General features: G+C 33.5%; 3 protein-coding genes across 5 annotated transcripts; 2 read left to right on the top strand and 1 right to left on the bottom strand.

Moving 5' to 3' along the window:
• The first annotated feature begins 826 nt into the window (after positions 1 to 826).
• Positions 827 to 6,285, top strand: LOC125077081. Its single transcript, XM_047688879.1, has 6 exons — positions 827 to 994; positions 1,094 to 2,540; positions 3,698 to 3,764; positions 3,946 to 4,069; positions 4,155 to 4,292; positions 4,376 to 6,285. The coding sequence occupies exons 1-6, from the start codon at positions 986 to 988 to the stop codon at positions 6,083 to 6,085; spliced, it is 3,495 nt and encodes a 1,164-aa protein (XP_047544835.1). The 5' UTR covers positions 827 to 985; the 3' UTR covers positions 6,086 to 6,285.
• Positions 6,286 to 7,949: 1,664 nt separating this feature from the next.
• LOC125067003 (peptidyl-alpha-hydroxyglycine alpha-amidating lyase 1-like) lies at positions 7,950 to 13,300 on the top strand. Of its 2 annotated transcripts, none has more exons than XM_047675372.1 (9): positions 7,950 to 8,202; positions 8,284 to 8,365; positions 8,440 to 8,677; positions 9,365 to 9,493; positions 9,726 to 9,877; positions 10,437 to 10,634; positions 11,190 to 11,304; positions 11,505 to 11,719; positions 12,178 to 13,300. In XM_047675372.1, the coding sequence occupies exons 1-9, from the start codon at positions 8,119 to 8,121 to the stop codon at positions 12,318 to 12,320; spliced, it is 1,356 nt and encodes a 451-aa protein (XP_047531328.1). In that variant the 5' UTR covers positions 7,950 to 8,118; the 3' UTR covers positions 12,321 to 13,300. The 2 variants fall into 2 exon arrangements, with proteins under 2 accessions (XP_047531328.1, XP_047531334.1); XM_047675378.1 differs by having other exon boundaries at positions 11,505 to 11,727; positions 12,178 to 12,202.
• Positions 13,301 to 15,106: 1,806 nt separating this feature from the next.
• Positions 15,107 to 18,339, bottom strand: LOC125063933 (methyltransferase-like protein 25B). Of its 2 annotated transcripts, XM_047670650.1 has the most exons (6): positions 18,143 to 18,339; positions 17,610 to 18,061; positions 17,072 to 17,486; positions 16,881 to 16,990; positions 15,844 to 16,019; positions 15,107 to 15,195 (listed from the first exon to the last, which is right to left on the bottom strand). In XM_047670650.1, exons 1-6 carry the CDS (start codon positions 18,233 to 18,235, stop codon positions 15,116 to 15,118), a joined length of 1,326 nt encoding a protein of 441 aa, XP_047526606.1. In that variant the 5' UTR covers positions 18,236 to 18,339; the 3' UTR covers positions 15,107 to 15,115. The 2 variants fall into 2 exon arrangements, with proteins under 2 accessions (XP_047526606.1, XP_047526616.1); XM_047670660.1 differs by lacking the exons at positions 15,107 to 15,195; positions 15,844 to 16,019 and adding an exon at positions 16,439 to 16,588.
• Between the last annotated feature and the right edge of the window lie 1,032 nt (positions 18,340 to 19,371).

Raw genomic sequence — 19,371 nt, forward strand, 5'->3', positions numbered from 1 at the left:
GCCATTTTTTCGGGTAATTCCGAAGATTTATTAGCATTGTATAGTACAAAATGCCGGTCCACGGTTGTCACCACTGCTAGCTTCGACGTGGCTGTAGAGTTTTACCAAAAGTCGCAATGAGATCTATCGTCATGAATGGATCAGAATGTTGGGCCGTGAAGAAGAAGGATGAAAATAAATTGCACGTAGTTGTATATGTAGGGTATCATGTTGAGATAGATGTGTGGAGTAAGATAGAATAAGAAACAAGTATATAAGAGGATGCCTGAAAGTAATGCCAAAAATAAAAAAAAAAGTGGAAGGAAACCTTTGAGTTGGGATGGACATGTGAGGCGCAGAGAGGTGACACACGTAAAAACACTTACTGAAACCGTCATGAACATGAGCGTAAAGTGAAGAAGGGGAAGAGAACGACCTAAGAAACATGGGTGGAGTGTGTGAGGAGGGATATGAGAGAGATGGATGTGATACATCAAATGAGGAATTATAGAGGAGCATGAAAAAAGAAGACATGATGCGCCGATCCCAAATAGAATTGGGACACGGGCAGGGAAAAGAAGAAATCTTCAAAATTAGTTGATTTATCTTTCAAAGATAATAGCATGAAATTATATTCATTAGCAAGTCTATTTAAGGATTTTAGTAGTCAGCAAACGCGCATCCTGCATTCGAATTGGTCATCAAAACTTAAAGCCCGAGCATTATAAAAAATTTAATTTGGTAGCTGAGCTACCAAATGGCTTTACTTCCCAACTTAATGCTTATCTGTGATAATATTTACAATAGACACTATTTTATTTATCTATGTGTTATCTATGGCTTCGGTCTTGAAAATTGAAATGTAGTGACAGACGTGTCTCTACAACAAAAATGTTTTTTCGTTATTTCTAATTGCTACAGGCATTTAAAATCTCTTTTAATTACAATATTTCGATTATGTTGATTTCATGTTTTATTTTATTTGACCATAATTTCATATTTAAACATGGAAGAGGTAAGTAATAGGTTACCATATTTTTGTTGTGTCATATTTCATAATATCCAGTGAGCAACGCATGCTCAATAGTTATTTTGCTATAATGTTTGATTACAGGAGCTTAGCGAAAATGATTTGGAAGACCAAATGTATGCCATGCTTCACTATGTGGACGAAACTCAGACAAATGTAAACATTAACGAAAAGGAAATAAATGTCGATGAAAATGTACCTCGTATAAAACGGTACTGGCGTACTAACGATGATCAAAATTCTATCTATAAAAAAGTAAATACCCCAAAAGAACCCGCTATAATCAATAATGTAAATGACACAGACCAACCCAAAGCAAAAGGTGAGAAAAATAGTCCTACTAATTCAACGGTAGACTTATCCATTTTTGAACAGCCAGTGTCGGTTAATGTTAAAAAAACCATAGAAATACTAGAAAATGAGGATGCAAACTGTATTGTGGAACTTGAATCTAGTGATGAAGATGAGGTTATTGAGGTGGCATTGCCTCCAAAACCAACCATCACAATTGACAGTTCAGATGAAGATGTATGCTCTGTTTCGAATAACTCCCCAACACAGATTTCAAATAAAACAACACAAGAGAAACCCAATGGTGATAGAGAAAAGACGGCAAGCCCTGTTCCTTCAGTGGTATCGTCAGTTTCAGACGAGTTTATCAGAGGTGATTGCATAGCATTGAATATTTCTTCAAAACATCCTAATAATCAAAGTTTTGACTTTAGCCTACATGCCTCTGATCTATTAGATCAGACACCTTCAAAGAAAAAAAAGAAAAAGAGAAATAAGGATGCAACATCAACCCCAATACCTAATAATTCACCGAACACATCTACTGCCAACTCTATAGATGAATGTTTTGCAACACCCAAGAGTAAAGCAAAAAAAAAGAGGCAAAGAACCAAATCATATAGGGCATCTGAAAAGAGTATTCCATGTGCGGATGTTTATGATTCAAGTAGTAATCAATCAATGAATGATAACAACAAAAATCAGAGTCCTTATATAGTAACAGATAAAAGCTTGCCAAATACAGATGTTTATGAATCAGATTCAAATCAATCTGAAAACATAAAAGAAGACACTCCACAAATAACACTCTCAGTAACCAGGGATGAAGAAGATTCAGACAGTAGAGTGTTAGATAATCCTATAACAACAACTCCTAAAACTGCCAAAAAGAGAATCAATGAAACTATAAATAAAGTTGTGATTGTTGATCTAACAACACCAGCTTCTACAACCATCGATGAAAATATAGTAATGGCAAATGTCACTGGATTTACCGAAGTTGATGACTATTATGATGAAAATATAGTTCCTCAAAAAGATATTTCAAAGTGTGGATCAACAAAAATACCAGACATATTGAATGCTGATCTTGATTTTGATAACTTGAAAGGCAACAATAAAACATGCAAACTACGACAGTTCTCTCTTAATACTCTCAGGGCTGAAATGGAAAAATTTTATAATGAAAGTTGGGGCGGAGAGGAATTTAATCATCGAGAAATACAGAAAAATATGTCAAGTAAGTATTTTTTATTCCATTCGGTTATGCATATATTAAGTTAATTGTTTGACTAAAGGCAAATTTCTTATTTATCACTTCACTTTTATAATAATAATGAATTACGTTTTGACAAAATTTCTAAAGAAATATCCATTCAGAAGTAAGTCAGAACTAAAACTGAAAATAAAAAAAAGTTTTGGCCCTCCTTTAAAAATCACCACATAGTATAAACCAAAGTCACTTCCTGCTGTCTGTCTGTCCCGTGTATGCTTAGATCTTTAAAAATACACAAAGAATTTTGTTGCGTATTTTTAAATAGATAAGAGTTATTCAAGAGGACAGTTTATATGTATAATACATGCATAATATCGTAGTGTTAATTTTAGAGGTTTCTAATGTGATGTCATAAATAAATACCTATTTTGTGCTTAAATTTCAAACACTGGTTGAACCCTACAAGACATCAAAATAATGTACTACAGTATTGTACACATTAAAAAGGTCTACAAAAAAGTCTGTGATGGTATATATCTCTTAGGGATAACCCACAATAAAAAAAAATTATCCTCTACTTGTTATGAGAAATAATGGCTTATCTACAAAGCAATTTTAAACAATACAGCATTCATCTACCCAATTATACTTATAGCATGTAATTTAAAAGAATATTTTCGAAGACATTGCAGATTTAAAATGCAGGGAAATAGCGGTTTATATTGTCTAATGACAAAAGAGGTGTATATGTTGAATATTAAGATATTCTGTAGTATATTTGGTATGAGAATTGGCAGGGCGAGTCGCAAGTATTACAATAAAAAAATTACAAAGCATGCACCATCTGTATTTTTTTTTATTTTTTAAATTGCACCTCACCAACATAAACTTTAATATCAACTTTAATATCATTAGAAATTGTCAATTTACACTATATGTCTAGGTCCCCTCATTTGAACAAAATGAATAACCAAGTGGTTTATTTTTTCTAAAAACTAAACCATTAATATAAAAAAATTACCTGGCTATTGAATATGTGTCGCAAAACTGTTAATAAATAATATAGTAGGTTTTAATTAAATCATGACAGTTGTATCATTTCAGACTATGAGAGAAAAAGATAACATATTGTGTGTCTGTAGATTTTATAAATCTTTTCTTATATCATATTTTAATTTTAGGAGACAAAAGTTTGTGGGTAATAGATCCTAAAGACAGAAATCCATCAATGTCAAAACGAAAAATCACGTAAGTAATAGAGACACGAAATAATACCACTCCTACACAGTTGTCATTTTAAAATTAAATCAAAATAAACACTCCTTTAAGAGTTAAAGCTATAAAGAAAGACATTGATTTCATTTAACATCAGAAAACTCTCCAGAAAATGTAAACAATGTAAACTACAGTGTATATAATTTAATTACAGCTGCAATTATTGTAACCGTGCTGGACACCGTGATGATACCTGTCGCATGAAGCCACCGATTTGTTTTATGTGTGGCTCAGCTGGTCATTTTGAGCCCCGATGCCCTAGAAAAATTTGCGTTAATGTATGCTTTTTTCAAAATTAGTTGTTCCATTATTAATTATACAAAATTGCAAAGTATCATTAATTTAAAATTATTTTATTTACAGTGTGGATCACCAAACCACTCATATTTTACTATGTGTCGAAATTGCTGCAACTGGGGTTCCATCAAATGTGCTGAATGTGGGCAAAATGGACATCCATCCAGCCATTGCCCAGACATTTGGCGACGATACCATAATACTGTAAGCATAACCACTATTATTTTAAAAGATTTATAGCATACAGTAATAAAGCAATAATATTAATGATCTATGTACATTTTCAGATAAATTTGGACTCACCACTGGTCGAGAATCGTCAATTAAAGGCGTATCACCAAATGTTTTGCAGTGGATGTACTCGTAGTGGTCATTTGATTCACACGTGTCGGGTGACTTTGCCATTCTCAGGATTACCAATAAATTCTCCTTATGTGGCAGTGTACCGACCTGTTTACACTCAAAGTAACCAAAACATTCAACGCAATAATGAACAAAACAAACAAATGCATAAAAACAGAAATGTTATCCAAGATATTACCCCATCCTGTCTTACCGCATCGAACCAGAGGAGCTCACTACTAAAACGTCAGTCTAAATCACCGGTGAGTCATGACTCTCATCAAAATAAAAAGAGGTATAATAGTATATCCAATGATAACATACCATCTCAAGTTACGAAAAGTCCGTTGAACAATAATTCGCAAAGAAAAAATTCTCAGAGCAGAGATCAGCCACCACCTATTAATAAGTGCACCTCAGAACCAATTAAAAACGCTAAAAAAGGAGTAGAAAATCAAATGGTTGAAAAAGCTCCAGATTTTATACCAATAACAACAGAAAATCATGACAAGAGAGGACAAATCATTCAAGACAATGAAGTATCTGATACAAGTGAAGTTATTACTTCAGCTAGAGTTAACATTACGAAGAAAATAGTAGATAAGCTTAAGATGGATGAAGGTAAAATGTGGTTGAACGAAATACTTAAGAAAAACAATGTGACTCTCGAAAATGAAGACATAACTTTTTATTTAAGTGTTAGAGGAACAGTTGGTAACCAGGAAGCTTTCCAATCCGAATTCTGGGAAGGCATCAGATGTAAATATCTTACAAAAGAACGCATTATGTCTGAGAATGAAGTCGATTTAACACAAGAACCGAATATCGTCCAAAACGATTTAAGCAATAACATACCTAAAAATAGGAATAATGTTTTGCGTAAACTGAGCAAGGCTTTCGACTCCTTGAAAAAAGAATTAGGTGATCCCAAAGCTATGTATAAGGAATTAGTTTACCTCCAAAATCGTCATCAACAATTGCTTAATCAAAAAGTTATTAGTCCGAAACAGCTCTCCAACAATAGGGACAACATTAATAGTATGCTACGAAAACTCAATATGGTACTCTTGGGTCAGGCTGGTCTCGCAGATGGCTCTATGCATATGAGTGAATTGTATTCATTACAAGAAAAGTTGGCTAACTTTCGACAGAAAAATATACCGACAAATCTACGGCAAGAAATCGGAGAACACTTCCATTGTATATTTGCTGCCATTCCAAGAAGCGATTATTCTGACCTCCTTGGTGAATATTATATCAATAAACAAAAACCATCCTTCAAAAGAAAGAAATATGACAAGTCGTTTAAAGTTAGTCCCAAATCTAAAAAAAGTAAAATGTTTAATACGATTCCAAATTATCAGAAGAATATAAATTCTGGAAGGGAAATAATATTTGAGAATGACGAGAATGAATCGTCTTCATTGAATAGACCCGCGGTTAAGAAAACTAAAAACAAATTAGTTTTCTACCACAGAAGACTATTACATTCACCAACTAATGATATAATCCTCAAAAGGATGAGAAGTGATCTTATGAAAGAACTGCATATGAACATTGCTTTATTAAGCAATAAGAATCAAGTTTCTTCAAAAGACTTGAAAAAGATGAGGAAAGTTCAAGAACAAGCGCAATCGTTCTTGACTAATGTTTAGGATACGAGTATAGTTTTGTGGGTCGGCGAAGTAACGTTATCATTTACGTCGACATCAGATCGCTTTAAAGTGTTAGAAGAGTCGCTACTTTATTACATATATCCCACAAGTGGATTTTATTTATGTAATGGCGGTTTTTCGTGTAGGATGTAAGCGCACTTTCATGGTGCATGTGAAAATAAACTTCTTAGTTTAAAGCATTTCGGACTTTTTATTTTTATTCCCTAAAGTATAATTCATAATGAGCGTGCATTGGTACATTGAAAACAGAAAATGACCAGTTATTCTCTGATGTCAAGAGGACCGGCCATTTATAATGTTTACATAAACGTTATGTATTGTGTAATTATTTTTACACTATCATTTAATATCTTATTGAACAGACATCTTTACTAAATTAAAAGGTAAATAATACTCAATAATTTTACTTTTTTCATGTATAAGCTAGTTTTTTTACTCTCGCTGGATAAACGCATTTACGGATTGCCCCACGGAATACCCACTAATAAACCAGGGGTACATACACCTTTTTGGGGGACTTTACGAAATCGCTTGCGCATGTTACCGTACCACCTCTCGTAGAGGGTTCCCGTGAGGGAAGAATATCCAACTAGACCCAGTGACGCTTACGGTAGAGGTAGAAGCTGTACATAGTGGCCACGCCTAATCCCCGGGTTTCTTTACCAGAGCGGCTCAACGAAGGCACAATCCTTGGCCACTTTCTGCGACATTAGATTCTCGCAGGAAGAGACCAACCCTCCATCCAAAATAATTTAAGATATCAGCACATCATAAATTACATTTTTATTCGTCCTTACCTTTTCTCCATCTCCACACATTTATGTAGCCTCTGCTTTGTAATTATGATATCTTTTTGCTTTGCTTTCATCAGTCAAGGCGTTTCAAACTAAAACTTATAAGACAACTTTAACAATCAACGTTAAGTCGAATCGTCCTTCAGATATTAAAATACTTATTCATGTAACGTTTACCGTTATAAAGTATTAAATGTTACTCAAATGAAGCCATTTCACAAAAGGACTTCTTCACATATATGCCAAAAACTGACATACCAGTTAACGTAGAGTGCGTTGGGGTAATATCGAACCGACTGAATTTGTTTGATAGATTGATTTTTTTTTATCTATTTTGATCTCCATTAATAAAACTGTTGACTGGAGAACAACATATGAATTTGCCGACTTACCCGGCTGGAGTACATACATAGGACCACTTACAATCGCATCAATAGTCGGGGATTTCCTTGCAGCGGATAAAATATAATCCGAACAACTGCTTATCGATTTTTTTATTACGGTAAATACAATGGCACATGTAAGTTCTAAGCCAACCGCTTTGCAAAATGTATCGTGTGCGGTCTACATATTCGCAAATCGCAACTTGAACCTCCGACATGACGCAAAATGTGAATTATGATTGAAGATGATTTGCCCATGCCCAGTCAGAAAATCAATATAACTCTTCTCTCAGATCAATTTTGGTCAAAAATATATGCTTCTAAATATTTTAATAAAATCGATTTGTTGTGTTTTATTTACTCCAATATTGCATGCGAAAGGTGTTACAACTTAGTAAATATTGTAGAACCGAAATAGACTACTGAAATTGTGTTTATTTATCTATTCCTGATTGACAACAACATTAATAGTAAAACTCGATATATAGAGAAAATAGGAAGTCTTAACTTAAAATGAATAAAACAAAGGATTCAGAAATGTACCAATTTTTTTTTAATTTTATGAGAATTTGTCTTTTTATGTACTCGTGTCTCATAGAACAACCTCCAATTTAAGAAATCTAGACGTATGGCAACACTGCAGCAAAGTAATTAATTGACAAAATGTTGAGTGAGATGAATCCTCAATGAAACTGATTGTTTATAAAACTAAGTAATGATAAGTGTCAAGTGATAACATTCCTATCAATATTATTTTACAATACTACGACTGATCTTCATCACATTTTTTGTGTAAATTATAAACGTAAATAGTATACTATTGTAGACTTTAAAAATGTGCAATATCAGTTTCATTAAGAATATGTTCAAAATGTTTGTGGTGATATTGTTATATTTGACTTGTATTTTTGCAAGAAGGGTAAGAAGAAGTGTTACATTATATAGCTGATATGTGAGACCAATATATGCAATTTTTTTAAAATATAGTATTTTTAATCAGTTTCCGGAAGAAGATTACACAGGGGGCTACTTCGATAGCCAGTATGCTAGAACAAAAACCGCGCTGGAAAAGTTAGAACACGGTTTGTATAAAAATGATTATCACTTTTAATATTTTGGCAATTTTTGTTTCAAAAAAATTGTCGTTATTTTTCAGCTCCGCAATGGATTCCGAATTGGCCAGATTCAGCGGTAAAAATGGGTCAGGTATCTGGAGTAGCATTGGACACGTCAGGGCTACTCCTTGTCTTCCACCGGGCGACCAATTCATGGGATCTCAACACTTTCACAGACAGAAATGTGTACCAGGGCATTGGTGATCCTCCAATAGCTGAGCCAACAATACTTGTATTTAATGAAACAGGAGATTTACTTGACTCCTGGGGACAAAACCTGTGAGTATTTAAAGGATACTTAAATTTATAATACATATTTAAATAAGGTCTTAGAAAAATGATTGAATAGATGAAATTAATTATAAATACTAATAAATTAGGTAACCAACTAAAAACAACATCATATAATTTAAACATAAGGTTAAATTACTGAAATAAGAAAACAATGATAAATGATTAAAATTTTTGTATAACTAGAAAATTAGCAACTTTTATGTTATCTCAAAATTAAAAATACACAAAATACTTAATGGAAAACATCAGAGGATTATGAAAGAGTATGTGTGCCTAAAAATAAAGATTTATGACTTGGAGATTTGCAAAGAACTGAACAAAACATTACCACAACTTTTTATTTATTTGTATTATTCAAATTAGTAGTCAATATTTTATATTTGTGCCAAACATTTTAAAACATTTTTTTTTAAAGCTTGTTCCTTATTTCCTTCTTATTTTTTATGGCTAATAGCTGTGACAGATGGATCTTAATTTATAATTAAAACAAACAATATTGAAGTTAATTTATGAGCAATAAAAATAAAAAAATAATTTAGGCATATAAAACTGGTTAAACATTGGAAAAGGGTAAGAACCCATTGTTATTTACACAATGTAATTAATAACTGATAACAATACAAGGTTCACAATTGTTTTAAAATAAACTAATATTGTATGTATTTGTCATAGTTTCTACATTCCTCATGGCATCACAGTGGACAATAAAGGCAATGTTTGGGTGACAGATGTAGCTCTACATCAGGTCTTTAAGTTCACACCTGAAAATCGAATTAAACCAGCTATGGTGCTCGGGGAAAAGTAAGTTTAATCCATTCACTGACATTGTAACAGTATTATATATAAATTATTTTATAAATATATAATATAATAAATATAATATAATTATAAATAACTTACGTTATTAACATTTAACATATTTCATTATTCAAAAGGGTTATTTTATTTAAAATAAGCAAACTACAAACATAGTTTTATTCAGCTATGCAAGAACACCTCAACATTTTAAATGCAAATTTTTATCTTCTTACAGATTTATACCAGGAGATGACGATGAACACTTCTGCAAGCCAAGTGCAGTGGCTGTTCACTCATCTGGTGATTTCTTTGTAGCGGATGGATACTGTAACACACGCATTGTTAAGTTTGCAGCTGACGGAACTAAGATACTGCAGTGGGGGAAACGTGAGTGAATGTAGTGAACATTATCTCTTTTCGTTTTATGTACATGTTTATTGTCATATAATAATATTCTTTGGAATGAAGTTCTTTTAGGCAGCTTAAAATAATTATAATAAACAAAACGCTATGCCCCAAAGGGGTGTGCCCTTTAAAGAGAGGACTTTATCTTTTTATGTTATATGGATATAAAAATATATTTAATCTTATTTAAAGAACAATTTTATTACTTGTCATTTAAATAATCTTAAATTATGTTTATTTATTTCATTGTTGTCTGTATATAGTGAAAGCAACACAGTTCCAACCCGGTATTACAGGATATCTCTCTCTCTTTTTCGTCTGATTATTCATTTTGGAAATTTGTATATCACTTATTTCAACTTTTAATGTTAAATATAACCAACTATAAAGGGTTTTTTCTTTCCTTTAATGTTGAACATTAATTGATTTATTATAATCTTTCATTAATATAATATCATATTATATTGAAGTATTTAAAAATCACAAGAAGTTAATTTTATTCAATTTTTTTAAACTGGCTACATTTATATGTGTTCGTCAGGGTTCGGCGACGGCCCGTTCGTGCTGAAGGTGCCGCACGCGCTGGCGCTGGCGGAGGACCGCGGCGAGCTGTGCGCGGCGGACCGCGAGCACGGGCGGCTGGCGTGCTTCCGGGCGGACTCCGGCGCCTTCTCCGTCGCCTTCAGGCACTGGCTCGTGGGACCCAGGCTGTTCAGTCTCGCCTACGCGCCCGTGCACGGTACGCGCCTTTCTCCCTCCCTCTAGACATCTGTGTCCCATAAGTTATCACAATTTATCTGTGTCAAAATCAAAATATTCTTTATCCAAGTAGGCTCATAAGGCTCACTTTTGAATAGTGATGTTCCATTGTTAAATTAGGTACAAAGCTACTACTGCCTTAGTATAGTATATATTTCGTATAAACTGAAGCGTAGAACCGACATCTCAAGTTTAGCTCTTTTCAACGATTTTTATTACAGAATATTTCAATAAAACACAATTGAATCCTTGCATATCTTAAATTAAGTGCATTTGGTGGTGGGGGCTAGGCACAGATTATTTCGCCAATAGTAGGATATATAATCTTCTGTACTCTATTCCAACCATAACAGGAAAAAAGCCAAATAAATAACATTAGACATCAAATTGACGCGATATAATTGGTTGGACCTTGATTAATTTATGATACTCACTATGGATTTGCGAAAAATTGAGTCCTGAACGTCGACGAAACTAATATAGATAACAGACACAAATGTAATATAAATGACATGTATTACTTTTATTATGACAGGCGGTCGACTGTACATCGTGAACGGTCCGGCGCTGGGAGGCGGCGTGCCGGTGCGCGGCTACGCCATAGATTATACATCGGGGAAACTCATACAAACCTTCGCACCGGACGATGGGTATTGTATAATTTTCAATCCTATGTAATAAATATCGAATGTACATATGTCGTTACGTTAGCAATGGTGAAACAAACCTGCCACTAAAATTTCATGTAATTAATTTATGATTACAATTAGTATCGTGAGGAAATCTCCAACAACAATTTCGAAACCTATTCAAAAAGAGATACATAAAAATCTCATATACTGTGTTATAGGTTCAGCAACCCGCACGACATCGCGGTGACGCCGGACGGCAGTGCCGTGTACGTTGCGGAGCTGAACCCGCCACGCGTCGTGCGTTTCGGGAGCGAACCCGCTGCGTCCGCCACACGCGTCGCCGGTGACGCACGCGTCGCTGCCATCGCGTCGGTCGCAGCCGTCGCGTCGAGCAACGTAACACACGTCACGGCCACGGCTACCGCCATTGACGGTAAGTAGGTTTGTATTTTTTTTTGTTTTAAAAATTTTCGTTATTTTTATTTTAATCTGTTTTTTATTTTGTTTTAATATTATGTTGGCAATACGTGTTGGCTGATCCTTCAGTAACTATAACAAGAAAATGTTTTGTTTTTGTGTCTGTTTTGTATTCGCTTTTGGCCCCACTGGCCTCTACAGCGTTGGAGCGAGTACTAGACTCAGCCTTGAATTTAGGCCCCCTTCATCCTGAGGTCTCGTTTGAGTTGGCACCTCGGCTCAGGACGTAATCGGTGGGGTGGGGAGCGCTTCTGCTCGTAACACTGCTTAACCGACATCACGATCATTTTCGTAACGCCACTAATCTGGGACGTCGTTCCCGCCGGTGGAAACGCTGGAGGTGCGTGGCGTTTAATGTTCCCTACAAAGGCAGTCAAGAAAACGTCTATTATATGTGAGTTCCGCTGCCGGCAGAGGGCGCGTGGTGGGGCGCGTGGAGCGGCGCGCGGGGCGGCGCGGCGGGGGGCGCGCTGGCCGCGCTCGGCGCCGCGCTGCTGCTGGCGCTGTGCCGCGCGCGCTCTCGCGGTAAGCACGCGCGCGAGCCGCTGCTCTCGTAGGCCAGACTATGACACGTGACTCGATCGACTACTGACCCGAATGCCATTTGAACTGATTCACGATAAAATTTGAATAGCGTAATACGGTACCGATACTATGTTGCTCTTATTGATTCGAGTTGAATGCGATTATTTATTAAAGTCTTAAAGCCTGCGATGGCAAAAAACTCGTTTGATTTATGTATGTGTTTCATTGTCGACGCTATTATGGGATATCAGAGATATATTGAGTGGACTCGTAGTGCACTGAATTCTTCACATTCCGCATCTTGATTACCGATTCTGCATCAATATATTTAATTGATGCGAAGGAACGTATCAGTTTTTTTGTACAACATCTAATGTTGGTCAGTTAAATAGTTATCGTTCTTCACAAATGACCAATTGAAGTATAATTTTCATCATCATAGTTGAAATACATCACACTCATCTGAAATATTTTATAAATATTATAAATGACGCTGTTATCACAAAGTTATATACATAAATAATATTTTCTTCTATTATTTAAGTGGAATTAAGATATAAGTTGGTCTAAGAATACACATTATAATTATAACATGAATCAGCAGTTATATGTGATATTTAAAAATAAGTCTGTTAGTTTATTGTTATAACAAAATTTAGAAAAGCAAAATTTTATTTATTTAAAAGAGGGAAAAATCTGCATCACCAGTATTGCCATTATAATTCCTATAAAAATAAACACAACTACAGTTTACACGTAGTGATGATCTCCTTATCTTAGATCTGAAATTAAAAATTGCTTATAAATATGTACCCAATTAGGAATCTTGTTTTTATTTATTTTATTTTCGAAAATAAGAAAATAGTTTGTATATTTTGTTGTTTTCATAATTAATTGCACTCATTTTTGTTGTTTATTTTTGTTTTGTGAATGTAATATTTGATAATATATTATTTTTGCTTATGTGAATAAGATGTAATGAGCATTTATCGAAATATATTTATTTACTGCAGCTTTTCTTGTTTTTATTTTCTGCACTCCTTTATTATTCATTAAGTTACATTACCACAAGTCACCATTTACACTGCTAATAAGACTCATCTGCGTTTTTGTCATTTAATACGTACCTAAAATAATTACCCCACTTTGCATTTTTATACGATATAAATATATATACAAATCAGTTTGAACCGATTGACTCTCAAAATAATAATGACACATGCAAGTCAATTTAAGAATTGATAATTTTTACAAAACTAGAGAAGATTTTAGGAAACAAGTCAGTGGAGAGTTCGGAAAATTTATTGTTTTTCTAAACGTATCTCAGCAAGACTGTTTTTCGTTACACTATAAGGGCGTTAATGAAACAAAAAAGTATGAATGAGGATTCAAATTTTCGTATTAAATAAGTAATAATAACTTATTCATATTAAAAGAAAATAAATATATTTTACAGTCGTTGTATGGTATTGTGGATTTGTCGAAATTTAGGTCGCAAATCAGTCAGCCGTCGGCGCTGGGACTACGGTCACAGCGAGTTTAAGCTCCGTCGGCTGTTGGAGCGCCGGCGCTTCACCCGCGTGCACTCCGACGACTCGGAGGACGAGCCGGCGCCCATGTTGCCGCCGCCCACCGCCTGATGCCATATATAATCTGTCCATTGTTATGCAAACATGCGTCTAATGTAATGCACGTTATTATTGTACATAACTAAAGGCTATTTGAATGACAATTTATTTGACATCGTATAAATTAAAACACATCTTGCGTCGTATATTCTTCTATAAAATTCGGGTGAATTCTAAAATGAGTACCGGCCGATGGTATGTATACCTTTAATTTAAAAATATAACAAATTATTTAATAATTAATTTTCGGTTCTACTGCCAAGCCAAGAAACAGAGATTAATTAAATAGTTTAAGTTATTAAATTGAACATAATGATTCGGATTATACAGTTGATCAAAGAAAAAAAAACACAATGTAGTTTTTTTGGTTGGCCGAGTTATCGGTTTTATGAGAATACCAATTACCAGATTCAACTGTACTACCGTACCGACGCAGCACGTACGCAATTGTTTCGTGAAATAGTGTTCATTACATTAGATTATTTAGTTTGATGTTTTTAACCTATCTGTAACCTCTGTGTCATTTTACTTCCAATTCCTAGGGTATGATTCGTTGATTATAGAAATAATAAACGTTATTTAGTAACTTTTTTTCTTGTTCTATTTAAGTATATCACAACTTTAAATTATTATACTTAACATTGTGACCTTCCAATACTTGATAAGCTTGATGCAATTCGATCACGCTTTACGTTTTCTCTATGTAAGTGATTAAGTTCAATTAAAAAAAAAAAACTCTGTTTTATCTGTGTGTTTGCTTAAAGGAAAGACCACAATGGGCGAAAAAACACGGTATAATATTGTTTTTATACAAAATCAAATCGTATAAAAACTTGAATGTTTGTGAAAATAGTCGAAAGCAAAAAATTATTTTAAGAAGCTTCAACAAGACTCACAGATGAACAGTAAAAAAATATAATAAGCCCAAAAATACCGGTAACTCAAACATTGCACTAGGACTATAATAATATTATATATGTATGTATATATATATATTTTGCTCTCGCTCCACATGAACTCAAGTGCATTATACTTATATTAAATACAGTACCACAAACTGGAGAGCAGTTACGCCCGATGTGGTCGTTCCTTGAATGGATATTACATAATTGCATATCACAGTAAAAACTTTAAAATATTTTTTTGTTTTTAGGTAAATATTTAGCAAATAAATAAAATGACCATTATAATATTACAAATTAAGACTTTATTCCAACAATTATGTGATTGCGTGGAGATATCTTCGGATCAAAGACGGGATATATTGCACAGGGTATACCTGAAAAGTATTCGTTAAATCAAAGTTAGCAAAAAAAAAACAAGCCAGTATTATAAATATGCATAGGATACCTAAATATTCAAAAGGTTTATTTATTTAACTGAGGTATATCGACACGGACCAAAGACACAGTATTATTTATAAATGTTATTCTACAAAATATGTGCCAAAAGGATTTTTTGTTGTAAACCTATGTTGTCGTTGTGAATTCTTAAGTTTGAGTGAATTGTTGTTGTACATCTGTACATAATCGCGATAGATGTGTAAAATATGTAAATGTGTTTCATGTATTTTCTTCTATTAAATGTCTATACGAATGAATATTATTACTTTTATTTCTGAACCATTGTGTGTCTTGCGACATTATGTAATTAGCTTAATTTGTTATTTATATCTATCTAACTGTCTCGTTGGTCCAGTGGAAAGACAAAAGCCCGCAGATCCCGAGGTCCTGGATTGAAAACCCAGGTCCGATAAAGTTCTCTAAGTAACATTTAAGCGGTACCCAAGCTGTTGACACCTCATTTCAAGAACAAAGCAGAACTCTTGGCTGGTAGTTGTAAATTATACTGTTATATATTTTTGATTATTAGTTACGTAAAAGTGTGATTCGTTCATAAGAAAATATTGCATTAAATATGTACATACCATGTTCTAAAATATATATCAGCCTGTCCAAAAGGATGACAGTTTCGACAAGTGGTGCGATCATGAGGCGTAACGTGTACAAAACAACTACGCGTTTCCATTGCTTCAATTCCTCCTCTACACTTTTAGTTTGCAATGACTGGAGAGGAGAATGTCGAAGAGCTGCTTCACAATAGCTGGAAAGCATAACAATAATTAAAATCTTTTGAATCTTTTCCGTGACTTCCCTCAAGACCATAACTACAGAGACTAGTAAGCTAAATTTCGCACATAGGTTTACTTTATAACATAAGCATAGCTAATAAAGGATTTTCTAAATTTCAATGTCATGAGGAGGGAAATGTTCAATTTCTAAGTATCTTACCCCGCACAGACTAGAACCCAAGGTAGATAAAAAAAATATAAGACTTTATTTTTTTTATTGTTAATGAAATTGTTGATTGATTGGGTGATGGCTAACGTGGTCATTTATTTTTTTACCTCAAAACGGGACATGAATTTATTTAAGTCAATTAACAGGCAGGCAAGGAAAAAAAGCCGTTTTTTTAAAAGTAATTTATTCAGTAAATGTCAGTTAGCTCAAAAGTTACAAATTAAAAGAGGTAGGTATATACCCGAAACGTTTAGTTATATTTATCAGAGGAAATAATTTGCTTTAATATAGCTGGTGATGATTTGAAGTGAGAATGAAACTCTTGGCATGTTTTCTTAATATTCAACCTAATTTTCAACATCGCCTTTAGCCCTGAAATTTGTAACTGGGTTTACTCAGATGTCCACAATTTGTTCATCAATAGAAGATAAACATAGTAATTTTGAATAAACTTAACTATGGACCCCCAACATGGTCAATCTGGCCCTGAGTATTATCATTCTGATTTTCCATACTGTGATGTTATATCTTGACTGTTTTTACTAAATTACTTATAATTTCAATTAAATTAAATTCTGACTTTAATTGGCTTTAAGTTGTACCACAGGGAACAGATTATTTTGACAATGTCACATAGGAAATAATTATTTCAATACAATATTACCTTTCAAATGACATGTCATTAGTGTGCTTCACACTTCTGATTGGCATATGCTTGAATTCTGGATCCATTTCCACCAATATTTTTTCTAAAGCAGCTCTGTAGGCGTGTACCTACAATATAAATATTTCTTTTTAATATTAAATACTATGAAATTCTGTGGAATAGTTGTGTCAAAATAAAAAAATAGTTACCTTTAAATCTTTATAGTCACCTCTGCATAACTTTTGACAGTATGTTTCTATTGCATGGCAAGCTATCTCTCTACTAATATAAGTCAGTGAATTATCTAACTCCCTCACATATGTGCTCATTGGGTAACCACAAGGTTCATTATTGCATGATAACTTCATGTAACAGCAACCAACAACACATATAAACTTCACCTTGTCACTTTTAACAAAGTGTTTAATCAATAATGGACCTAAATCTCCACATGGATGAAGACCAATTAAACCATACCTTTTAGCATTTTTTGGTAATGATATCTGATACAACTGATCTAATGATGTCAATGTGACATTGCAATGTGTTGGTCTAAGAAGGTTGGTCATACATTCATCTGTTAAATGTTTTTTAGCAGTATATTCAAATTCCAAATCAAGTTTTCTGAAAATTACATTAAGTTTTTAAAGGTATTCTGTATACCACCTGACTGTAAACTTTCTCCATTTTATTTTTCTAATATTTTCATACATCAAAACTGGGTACATACATACCAATAATACAGACCTAGCTTCCTCCGTCAACTGTGTCTGCATTTCAATTCCCACGGCTGATAAGTTATATTTATAGTTGAGTATTCTTACTAGGTGTCCCAATCCAGATCCAAAATCTAGTACTGCATTGCACTTACTCTTTATAGCCGTACTATATACAAAATCAGACATTAAACTGATTTCATGTCTTTTTTTTAATTTAACATGTTTTAAATATAAGTTTTTTAGTTTAGGGTGGCCTATATTGCGTTCTAATTCTTGATTAAGTATTGTATATTTGTATGAACCAGTTCGGGGTATGTTAAGACTCGTTATGGCTTTTAACAAAGCTAAGAAAGACAAAGGTAATATACATTTATTTTTTTCCCCATTTATAATATCACCCAAATCTTTTGGGTCCATATCTCCAAAACATCGTTGCCATGACATTGGTAGTTTCATCCAATGATTGTCAACAAAGAAATCCTTAAAATAAAGATTATTAACAAATAATCAAAAATATATTATACGTACATACTATGTTCAATTTGAACAAGCATAACCTACCAAAACATAGAGATTCAAGAGCCATTCATACATTTTTATGACTTTTAAGCACATATTCACTGCTGTTTTTACAGTGTCTTCTTGGTTACTCATACTTTATTTGAAAATAGCCTTTAAATTATAAAATAATAAAATATAACGAGATAATAATGTAACAATATTTGAAGTTCAAGTTGTTAGTTGACTTGACGTAAAGAGGTAGGATTTATGACACTTATGACATAAGAGACTAAGGTTACTAAGGTTAGTTCGTACTTTAATATATAAAGTTACCACTGAATAAAAAAAAACACAAAGCATGATATTAATGGCGTAAAATTAATTTTATGGATTCTTCGATTCGTTTCGATTAATTCTATGCGAAATCTGTCATGTAATTTAATGTCACATTAAGGATGAAAAAATGATTTAAATATTCAATCTCCATTATTCTTAAATAATCATTACAACACGAATATCAAAATACGATTGAAAGTGGAACGATGTACATTTCGACGTACCACCTATTTCTATTTCGTCCAATAGAGCCTAAAGCTTGATCATTTAAACTATTAAATATTTTTTATTGGTGTAAAATAATGGAAAGTATTCGTTGCCAAGGAAGTTTATTTTTTTGCAGCCTAATACAGTTAATATTTTAAGGACAGTTGAGTCCTTTAAGATCGGTTAGACCAGTGTGAATTAGAAAGGCTCTTGGAAAATCTAAAAACGCAAAGCGTTAACCGAATCATAAAATAATTGCTCATGGAAGTAATATATACTACGTATAACTGGAAGGTTCACTGTCAACCAAACGCGAGCCGAGAGAGAATGACTATTAAGGCGTTCTGTCTCTCTCTAAAACTGTACCCATGATTTCAGAGTTCCTGATACTTTTTGAGAATATTCACATCTCATGTGAGAGGTTCTGGGTTCGAAAGACCCTATTAGTAAATTACCTATCATTAATTTCATAGTAAAAAATTGCCACTAGCTTTATGACGAAGAAAATGAAAAGCATCGTGAGGAAACCAGCAAATCCAAGAAACCATCAAGTTTGAGGACTTGTGATATCCAACAAGCAGAAGTGGGCTACAAGTTGATGTGTATTGTGTAGACAAAATAAAGCAAATAAAAACATGTTAAATACGTAACAATTTATTTACTACACTGAAAACTTAAATATTACTAAACAATATTGTTTTATGTAATTTCTGCCGTAATCTTGCGCGATTTCCCAATAAGTCTTA

Source organism: Vanessa atalanta, chromosome 1 (genome assembly GCF_905147765.1).
Source record: "Vanessa atalanta chromosome 1, ilVanAtal1.2, whole genome shotgun sequence".
In the NCBI taxonomy this organism is placed as follows: Eukaryota; Metazoa; Arthropoda; class Insecta; order Lepidoptera; family Nymphalidae; genus Vanessa; species Vanessa atalanta.

Excerpts from the sequence above, each read along its gene's own strand:
- LOC125077081 (XM_047688879.1), top strand. Across the intron at positions 3,765-3,945 it reads ATGTCAAAACGAAAAATCAC|CTGCAATTATTGTAACCGTG; the intron begins GTAAGTAATAGA and ends ATTTAATTACAG. Across the intron at positions 4,070-4,154 it reads CTAGAAAAATTTGCGTTAAT|TGTGGATCACCAAACCACTC; the intron begins GTATGCTTTTTT and ends TTTTATTTACAG.
- LOC125067003 (XM_047675372.1), top strand. The coding sequence starts at position 8,119 with ATGTGCAATATCAGTTTCATTAAGAATATGTTCAAAATGTTTGTGGTG. Across the intron at positions 8,678-9,364 it reads GACTCCTGGGGACAAAACCT|TTTCTACATTCCTCATGGCA; the intron begins GTGAGTATTTAA and ends TATTTGTCATAG. Across the intron at positions 9,878-10,436 it reads GATACTGCAGTGGGGGAAAC|GGTTCGGCGACGGCCCGTTC; the intron begins GTGAGTGAATGT and ends TGTGTTCGTCAG.
- LOC125063933 (XM_047670650.1), bottom strand. The coding sequence starts at position 18,235 with ATGAGTAACCAAGAAGACACTGTAAAAACAGCAGTGAATATGTGCTTA. Across the intron at positions 16,991-17,071 it reads GTGACTATAAAGATTTAAAG|GTACACGCCTACAGAGCTGC; the intron begins GTAACTATTTTT and ends TTTATATTGTAG. Across the intron at positions 16,020-16,880 it reads AATGACATGTCATTTGAAAG|CTATTGTGAAGCAGCTCTTC; the intron begins GTAATATTGTAT and ends TATGCTTTCCAG.